At 39.1% G+C, this 10,491-nt stretch overlaps 1 protein-coding gene across 1 annotated transcript; it reads left to right on the forward strand.

Moving 5' to 3' along the window:
• The first annotated feature begins 297 nt into the window (after nt 1-297).
• Nucleotides 298-3,219, forward strand: LOC104460040 (parvalbumin, thymic CPV3). Its single transcript, XM_010087265.1, has 4 exons — nt 298-363; nt 727-859; nt 1,299-1,408; nt 2,956-3,219. Exons 1-4 carry the CDS (start codon nt 303-305, stop codon nt 2,979-2,981), a joined length of 330 nt encoding a protein of 109 aa, XP_010085567.1. The 5' UTR covers nt 298-302; the 3' UTR covers nt 2,982-3,219.
• Nucleotides 3,220-10,491: the final 7,272 nt, after the last annotated feature.

A 10,491-nucleotide genomic window follows, 5' to 3' on the forward strand; every position in this document is an offset into this window, starting at 1 on the left:
CTGTACTTAAATAGGATGCAGGTAAATGATCAAAAATTGATCATCAGCTTACAACATCATTTATGTAATCCATCTCATTAAAAAGTATTATTTCATCACTGCTGTTTTTAAGGAAGTAATGTACTAAATCTTCTAAATTGTTTAGGAATAGCAGCAATGTCGGTTTGATCAATTAGCTTCATCTCCCCTTCTGTCTCATTAGCGATATAGTATTGTTCAAAACACAGAAAAACCGATTTGTTATAAGACGCAATTGCATTTCACAAATCTGTTTGCAATATACTGTTTTGCACAGGTTTAAAATGAGCCTCACAGACATTCTAAGCCCTTCTGATATTGCTGCTGCTCTGCGGGACTGCCAAGGTGAGAAAAAAATTAAAACTCTAAAAACCTATTATTTTGTGTAATACACGGCAAGTTAATTCAGTCCCAAAAGAACACTGAACATACTGTAAACAGATTTCTGTCTTCTCTTCGCTTAGCTGTCACAGTATATTTGTTCATGACTGGTTTATATTGTCAGCTTATAACTTATCTCCATGTGTGTTGGTTTTTTTTAATGTTTAGGAGGGTATGGTGCAGTAGGGCAAAATTCATTCTTTGTCAGGCTTTATCTATCGTTCATGTTTAGAACAATTAAAAATACAACAAAGCAGCATCCTCAGACTGTTTAGGAACAGTGAATGCAGTGGTCTGGGGTTAATTTATTTATTAATTTATTTTCAGCTCCAGATTCCTTTAGTCCCAAAAAATTCTTTCAGATCAGTGGGATGTCTAAAAAGAGTAGCAGCCAGCTAAAGGACATCTTCCGGATTCTTGACAATGATCAAAGTGGCTTTATTGAGGAAGATGAGCTCAAGTAAGGATTTTCTGTGTTAACTTAACTATTTAGAGGCTATCCAAAAATCAGCACATTTTTCTTTCCAGAACTGTTCTGTAAAGGTGAGCACAGGTTATACTAAACATTGATGAAACCTTTAGCAGATTGTGAAAGGTGTAATAAAGTAGATAATCCCTACAGAGAAAAACAAATTAGTAAATACCCACCTTTAATGCTCAGTATAGAAAAAAATAGCTCTCTTGGGCTGGATTTTGGTAGTGGGCGGAATCAATTGTATCAGGGTTGAATTTACAAAGCAGAAATATTTATATGACTAAGATTTAGCTTGTCAAACAAAGCAGTGTTTGGAGGACTTGGTTTCTGCATTTATTTATAGAAAACTATGAGTTTGATTATACAGCCAGCATACAAAAATAATATTCAGTGAAAATCATAATCAAAGTTGTTTTCTTCCTAGGTATTTCCTTCAGAGGTTTGAGTATGGAGCCAGAGTGTTAACCGCCTCAGAAACCAAGACCTTCTTGGCAGCTGCAGATCATGATGGGGATGGTAAAATTGGGGCTGAAGGTATTAACTTATTTATACACAGAATAAGGCTTCTCAGGATGTATTGTAAATTATGTGTGATTCTCCTTTCTTTTATGTTGATGGTATATTAATGAACTTCCAGTGATTTCACTGAAACGCTTGCAATAGCAACCTGTTTAAGGGTGGGAACAGTCCCTGATCTTAAGGGTTGATCTCTGCAACCCCTTATGCACGAGCAAGTCAAAAAACCCTACCCAGGCTGCCCTAAGGAACTTTCTCATTGCCACTCACAAATTTCCATTTGTTTGAAAGGAACTGTCCCTTATTTCTCCTCCCCCTTACTCTGATGTAATGCAGCACTAGCATCACTTGTAATACACTAACGTAAAATCAAGGACAAAAGAACCAGCTCTACACAGGAGAATCAACAGCATGGCTCATTTACAGCAGTTACTTCCCACCAGAAATTCCACTATTCAGTGAAATAATTCACAATATGCAAGACCTAGCAGCACATAGTTCAATATTTATTTTGCATAATAAGGAGAACAGAGTGATCAAGTGTCACTGCCCCGACACGAGATGCGACAAGAGGCTCTGTGCATGGGGATGAATGCATCTTCATCTTCAGTAGCAGGTTAAGGACCAGATAGGAAGGAGTAGCTTCAGGAAGCAGCAAATTGCACTCACCCCATGGAAATGCCAGTGGGATTTAACAGCTGCTCAGTGCAGAAACCTCCTGATATCCGATTCTATATTTCTGTGTCCTGTTTTGAGCAGGAACCACACATTCACACAAAAGCCTTGGAGCCAATGGCAACTTTCCCCACGAGAGTAGCAAGCTGCCTAGACGAGCATGAAAAGGGCTTAGGGAATAGCACGCAGGGAATGTGCTGGTGTGCAGATTCCCCAGCTCACTGCGCTAGGAAGACAGAACTCTTCTGTTTCTTTCTTTGGAAGGAATTGAAAGCAGTTCCTAGGAAATATGCCAGAATAAACACACATGATTTATGAAGCAATCTATACACTAATACAGTTGCTCAGGGACAGGATTGATCAGATACTCTAACTCTCAGAAGCCAAACAATAACAATCAACAACATCTTATTGTACAACAGAATACCTCAGGATCATGCCACATGGAACTGCACAATATTTTTGGCTTTTGACTGTGCTCTAAATCAACACTTGTCAACGGCTGAAGCATTACAAACAGCTAATAAGACACATGGAGTTGCTTTTCATTCTGTTACTTCAACTCTTAACTTCTTCTTACTCAAATTCCATATTAGGCATTCTATTATTTTTGTCCAAGATCAGTATTATGCAGAGAAGGCTAAAAATACCTTGAACATTTTATTATTCCTTATAAATGTCAGCAAAAAAACTGCCTTTCCATCTGTTGTTTAGAAGAGGATGTTCAGACAATGTCTCTCTTCCATACATAATTCTTCTCCTCTCCTCATCCATCAGGTAATTGTTTTCTGTTCATTCCTATTCTCAATCTTGTGATAAGCCACTAATCTTTTACTCCTAATCCTTTCATTTTAATATTTTTACTGTAAATACTCTCTTATCTTTCACAGAATTCCAGGAAATGGTGCAGTCTTAGAGGTTCAAAAGGACCAAACAAGATAGAATTGGGATGAATCTGCAAGAGACATTCCAAACCCTTGAAAATCAGGAGTCCCTTATCTATCTTGACAGTGTCTGTTATTTGTTCATTGTCTTAGCAGCATAATGAAACACTGATTAATGATTTTTTTTTTTCATTGTGTGGACCATTTACCATGTTCTAAACTCTACTTTAGCAGACACTTCCTTCAAAAACATCCAATAAAAATTAATCATATACAGTAACTTGTGTCTGTTTTTCTGACTGCTAAAGTGAAATGTGAATTCTTAAACCGCAAGTGTTAATACCTCCAAGAGTCCTCTTGATCTTACCAGACCCTCATATATGGAACATCTTTTGGCATCAGTGGGAGTTCTGTTTACAATAGGCCATCTGGATTAAGCTTGAAGTTCTCAAAACACTCAGATATTCATCAAAGACTAGGAGTTCAGATATAGGGGTGAGGAAGGTGAGAATTACATTTCTCACTGACTTCCAAGTGAAAAGCAGTCATAGGTTTTGCTTAAGAAGTGGTTTCTGCTTGAGAATGTTGCAGTTTCCAATCACTCTTTTTACATTAGCCAATTAAGAGAACAAGAAAGTAAAAACCACACGCTTTCCTGCAGAAAGAAATAGAAGGAAAGCTTATGTGGACTTGAGATTTCAAATAACTGTGAGGCTTTAAAAAGCAGAGGGGAAGTAAAAGATACCCTCTTGGTGGTATTTTCTAGCTTTCTCAATAGGGAGGACTAAAAGTGTGGAGGAAGAATCTGGAGAAATGCATGGTAAGAAAGCTCCAACATACTCTACCCGTTATTCTGAGCTATGTCTGCCATACTAAAAATGTCCTTCACAAAAGCATCCTTCTCTGAGGATGCTGAAGAAATGTCTTTTTATAAACAAATGATACAGTCATTATAAAAGATGCTTTGATGGAATATTTATATATTCACTTGCTTTCTCAACCATAACAAGTGCTACATGCTGCAGTTCACGCACATGCAGCTTGTGGGAGTCACTAGAACACAACATAAGCCTTTCACCAAAGTGAACAGTTTAGAGTCACTGCAGTTTCAATGCATTTCTTCCTTTGCTGTCAAATGCCTACATTCAAAATTAACTGCATTTTTTTCCTTTCAAAATTCTTTATAAATGCTGGTAATTGTGCAGAAAAACACCAAAACCAGAGCTGAATTGTTTATGAGATAACCAGCTATTGCTGGGGAAGAGACTAAAGAATCTGAATGTGCTTGTGAGAAGGGCTATGTATCTTTCAGAGCAACAGTCACAAAGACGGAGTCCATATGGCTAATGCTCTGACATGCTAGGGCCTTTCTTCTCTCCCAACCTGTATTTTGCAAACCTAACAAAATAGTAATTGAAAAATTCCTGTTGGTCTCAAAGATGTTGATCATCATCAAAGCAAAAAAAAAAAAAACAAACCCCAACAAAACACAAAAACCCCAAACAAACAAACAAACAAACAAAAAAAACTCCAAACAAAAAACACCCCAAAAAACTCCACCAAAAAAAAACCCCAACCTAAAATTCTCCTTTACTTTGTGTGAAAAAAAGTTCATGGAATACCATCTTCCAAGACACCCTAGCTAGCTGCACCAATACAAATTTTATAATGATTCATCCCTGAGTACTCACCTCTATGCCTTCTCTGCAGCCATCTACTCTTCTGGGAGCCAAGCACTGGAGAACCAGCTGAGAAACATCTAGTGCCTTAAAAAAAAAAAGTATACATTAATCTACAATTCTTAATGGTTGAAAACAGAATTTTTGTCCCATTTCAAAATGTTTTCAAGCAGCTTAATTTGGCATACATGTTGTTTGCAAGCTAGTACACACAGTACATGTGAGAATTTAATAGGGTTGTAATATTTTTCCTTTTATTGTGCAAAAATAATACAAACTGATAAAAAATTAACATTGACTTTTAATAATATTTCTTAACATTATGAAATATGCTCACCTGGCATAAATCACTAGAGTATCAATGACTCAAACAGAGCTACTCAGATGTACACAAGCTGAGGATCTGAGCCATGGAGATTCTCATAGCATAAGCTGGATGTTACAGGCTATTCGCAAGAAATAAAGTGTGTTCTTGGCATTGAAACCAGTCTGATGATGGAAGGGTCTTGGACTAGATCACATGTAAGTAACAAACAAATTGCTCTCCATTTCACCTCCAATTAAGTGTCCTGACCTTGACTAATCATACTACATCAGGCAAGCAAATGCACGTAAAATAAAGAATTTTCCAGTTGCAGTTGCACTTTGAACTCTAGCTCCTCTCAGTGTCTCAAAGGCAAAGTACAAATCCTGTTATTCTCCACTAAGACGGAACCCAATGCTGGAGCAGCTCACTGGACAGAGGGTGGACAGATTCATGCAGTGCCCTGGCCCACAACAAATCTGTGAGTAAAACAGAACTTCCTTTATTTCCCAGAAAGAATATATCACAGCTGTCTGCATCTGAAGTTCCTGTAAAACCTGTGAACTACAAAAGGTACTTACACCCAATCAAGAGGCAAGGCACAAAAAGGGAAGCACTTCTTGGCCTGACAAGTATCCTTTTAGACAGTTTGTATGTGAAGGCTTTAGAAAAATCTTGTCCATAGTTACTAATTCAAAACATGTCTCAATTGTTTGTTTATAGCTTATTATTGTATACTAGCTGTGCACTAGAGCACCAAACAGAAAAAATACTACCACTTACTCTACTTGAGATATTTTGAGATATCTCTGACATCCAAAGTATCACAGTTAAAGGAACCTTTCCATGCATTTCCATCAGGAAAAAAGTACCTTAAAAACCCTTAATAGTACAGCAGCTACTCCAGTGGATTACTGTTGTTTGTGGGAGAACATTTTAAGTAAAGGAAGACTTGCTGACTTGTAAGGTTTCTGAAGTGGAAGAAACTTTTAAACTTAAAATAACTTATCACTTCCCCGGGAGAACATTTTAAGTAAAGAAAGACTTGCTGACTTGTAAGATTTCTGAAAATTTTTAAACTTAAAATAACTTATCACTTCCCTAGACTCCTTGAAATGCTAAATCATACCTTTGAATGTTCTTGTAAAACCATGATAGTGATAACTCAAACTAGATTTACTCACTGGCAGCAATACCTGTCTGCTCCATGGCCTACAACAAAATGCCACCAGTAAGCCTCCTTCTAGAGACATGGTATGCAAAATCCCAGTTGTTCCAAGCAGGGACTTGTAACTGAGAAAGCTCCTGGGCCGAGCTTTATTGACTGACAAGGAAGGAAAAACTAAAGATATTTACCATATTTAGCCATCATTTAACACGTGGATACAGATGCTCACCAAAGGGAATGAGCAGCCACTTTCTATAACCATGGAAAAACTAAAGATACTTACCACATTTAGCCATCATTTAACACGTGGATACGGATGCTCACCGAAGGGAATGAGCAGCCACTTTCTATAACCATATATTTAATGAATGGGATGGAAATAAAGACTGCATTAATACACTGCACTCACTGCAAAGATCTGACATGAGAGGCAGCGTTCAGAGATCAGCTACTACTGACAACGATGCTTACAGCTTGCAACAAAAGTTGCAACTACTTATTAGAATTACCACTTGTACATTGTATGCTAACATTATTTACTAGACACGACAACTACAAAAAATACAGTTTGCAGAATACTTGTAATTCCATTAATATACAGGTCTCTAGGGTTCCATTTCATCTTCACATTATTTACCTTGTAATACCATGTGCCATGTTACCTTGTTTGTGAATAGTTAAAATTAAAATATAAAAAACCAGAATACTTGTAATTCCATTAAAATACAGGTCTCTAGGGTCCCATTTCATCTTCACATTATTTACCTCGTAATACCATGTGCCATGTTACCTTGTCTGTGAATAGTTAAAATTAAAATATAAAAAAATAAACAGTGGCTTTATTCAACGTCTAAGCATAAAAAACACCATGCCTTAAATATGTCAAACTATCACATAATTCTTCATGTAATTCTGTCTCTCATTTCTTGTTGTGATGAGCAGGGAAATAATTAACATATTACTATAATTCATCTTCAGAGCCAAAATCCTTTTAACTGTCTAGCCCCTTCCTCATCTTCTCTTCCCAGCTTTTCTTTCACATGTATTACAGATCCAGGCTAGTAACAACACCTAGGCACTCCTGTTAAACACATTAAACAAATCAAAACATTTAAATATCTCAAGTTTTGCATGAAAGCAGCTTTTCATTGTCATTCAGTGACTTTGTATCCTTAATCATAACCAAAGCTAGTGTAAAGTTACTACCCTCCTTTATGAAATCTCTGATCCTGCAAAGCAAATACATCCATTATTAAACCATCTCTACTCACCATGACACTCAGTTGCTCACATTCCTTGACATCACACTAAGAAGAAATCTGGGAGAGATGAATGATACTCTTAGCAGGACCCCTGCATCTAGCTGCAGGGTTGTACTTTCACATGCAGCTACAAAGGCCTGCTACAGTACTGACAAAGCGTGCAGACCAGGGATACACAGGCATTGTGCTTTTTGCTGCATCACAGCGCTATTTTGTAATTTATTTGCTAAACTAATCCCAAACTGCTGAGTCTACACATTTCTTAACACATTTAGACCACGCACTGTCAATGGAACAGCTATTCGAGCTGTCAGCTGTATTTATTTACAGCTGTCAGCTCTAACACCCCCAGTGATTTGTAGTATACCTTTTTGTTAAGTCTGCTACTATGCAGCTGACAGAAATGCTAAAAATAGTACCTAGAAATAGGCTCTACAAACCAAAAAAGCATGACTACACAATGCCAGAGATACTGTTTCTTACTCCTACATAATTTTTTTAATAAATGGGAAATCACTCATAAAGTTGTTACTTATTTGTCTCTTGATACAGGAGTTGTCCTGTCACATTTGCAATGTACTTATGCAGCAGTTTAATTTTACATAATCATGGGCCAGGAATCACATTTCAAACTCAGGGTGATCTGATGCCACTTTGCAAATGTCAAGGTGTGGTGTTACTGCACATACAATTAAGAAGATGGGATGAAATTGGAACCACAACTGAAGTTTCTTCCTGCCCTGTTAATTTGTACATTAGAAATGTAATAATTTAAGCTAATTGAGTCTGTTATCACTTACTCTTTGTAGATTCTCACAAATACTTCCACCAAAAGCAATGCCAAGTTTTAGATGAGGTTGCATGGAGCAGAAATGGATTTTAGCAATCACTACACATAAATTCCCTTCCAAGAAAAAACTGGCACAAAAACACCTTCCAATTACAGCAAGTATCCCCTGTCCAACCATATATGCCTCCACAATATATCCCTTGCAACAGTATTTGTATTACAGCAGTAAATAGGCACCCTAATCATAAACCAGGATCTCCACTGTGTTAAGTCCTGAACAAACACTATCTAAAGGTTTAACCCAACACAAGCTAAAACACACAGTCACTGCAGTTTTATAATTTATTTGGTAAGAAATTAATTAATTTGACTGTCAATATCACCAATTTTAAGAATTTCCATTTTTTGCATTAAGTGAGTAGTACAAAGAAATAAACTTCCTGCTCGCCTGCAGTCTTGATCACCACCCCAGGAACAGCACAAGCGAGGAGGCCGATTGTGCTTTTATTCATTTGATATATTCAGTCTTGACTGGATAGTCCCAGAAATTTTCTCATCTGCGCTGCAGCCTTCAAGTGGACAGACCCTAACCCTAAAGGGCTGATCTGCGTGCACTGATAGATTTTAACTCTCAGCTGTAGGGTAGGAAGCAGGAATTACTGTATTTGCATGCCTCATACTGGCACATTTGTCCTGATCCTCACTCAGCCCCTGCTGAGGGAAACCCTGTGGAGCTCAGCACAGCAGGACCTCCCCCATCCTGCTTTCCTGCGCTGGCGAGAGACCAGAGTCACCTGCCCTGGCCTCTCTAAATACACCTGCGTTACTTTATAAATCAGATTCTCTCTGCAGCTTTGGAAACATTTCCTACAGCTGTTTGAGACCGGTCTGGCACTGACTGGAAATGCTCTGTCTGCTGCTATGGCTCAGCCCCTTGTGTCCAGTCCACACGACATGAGGAGGTGCTCAGATCTTGAGAGGTTTGGGTTAAATGCCAGGCGTGCAGGCAGGAAAGGTGACACCCAAGGTGGTGATGAGCTCTGCATCCATGGAAAGGGAGTCTGCACACATACTACCTTCACATGAACTCACACATTCAAGGTCCATGTTGAACCAGCCTAAGAGGGCCTCAGCATGGCTGCCCACCAGACCTCACAGCCAGCCGGCACCTCCATCTTGTGCCTCACAGGAGGCTCCCCCTCCATTCTGTGCCTCCTCTCCCTGACAGGAGGCAGCCCCCTCCATTTTGTGCCTCCTCTCCCTGACAGGAGGCTCCCCCTCCCTTCTGTGCCTCCTCTCCCTGACAGGAGGCAGCCCCCTCCATTCTGTGCCTCCTCTCCCTCACAGGAGGCAGCCCCCTCCATTCTGTGCCTCCTCTCCCTCACAGGAGGCAGCCCCCTCCATTCTGTGCCTCCCTTCCCTCACAAGAAACAGCTCCCTCTATTTTGTGTCTCCTTTTCCATTCTGTGCTTCACAAGAAGCAGCCCCTCCATCTCGTGCCTCCCATCTCTCTCAGGAGGCCGCTGCCTCCCCAGGCCAGGTGCCCGGAGGGTTTCCAGCCATGGCTGCAGCAGGGCTGTCAGACAGAGCTGCGCACTGACAGCACCAGCCCAGAAGGAAGTAGTGTCCATCTCCCTCTTGCTTACACCACTCGCTTTTTGAGTACAGACATTCAATTCCTGCAGTCTTACAGCATCTTATTCCACAGAGTGCTCCTGCAACACTGAAATGGGTTCTCAGGCAAGCCATCAACTGCTGAGGCTGATGAGGACTATCCAGAGTGACGCTGTGAGCACTGAATGTACACATAAAATAAGAGTGATGATAGGAACTGAAATAATGACAAATGTGAAAAAATAAAAACTCAAGAAACACTGTTTCCTTTCAGATTTAATCTGGCGTAATGTTAGCAGAAATCTTACCAGTACATTTTTCTAAATGACTTGGTGGAATGAGACGTTCAATTGTATCTTTTCCATCTCACCTAGATGTTTATTTAAGCAATTATGTAACTTTAGTTTATTCAGATTCTAAACGTGATGCTCCTATAGAGAAGCAAAGTGATTCACCTCTCACCATGTAGCTATTCTTAATTATAATTTAGTTCACATTGCATTTTGATTAGAATTGGAATTGAAAAGTAACAGAAAAGCTTCTTGAGTGTTTTATTAGTTAAATGTGCCAGACAAAAGCCCCAAAAGTAATGAGGACGAATGTAATGTATCTGTTTAAGGAGAAAGGATTACCTGCACTAAGTGATGCGGGCTGACATTTCCTTCAACATATTCAAACTCGTGGATCTCATCTTTCAAATCTCGGAGTTTACCTCTAAAAATAAA

Source organism: Pterocles gutturalis, unplaced genomic scaffold, assembly GCF_000699245.1.
Source record: "Pterocles gutturalis isolate BGI_N339 unplaced genomic scaffold, ASM69924v1 scaffold3501, whole genome shotgun sequence".
Lineage (NCBI taxonomy): Eukaryota > Metazoa > Chordata > Aves > Pterocliformes > Pteroclidae > Pterocles > Pterocles gutturalis.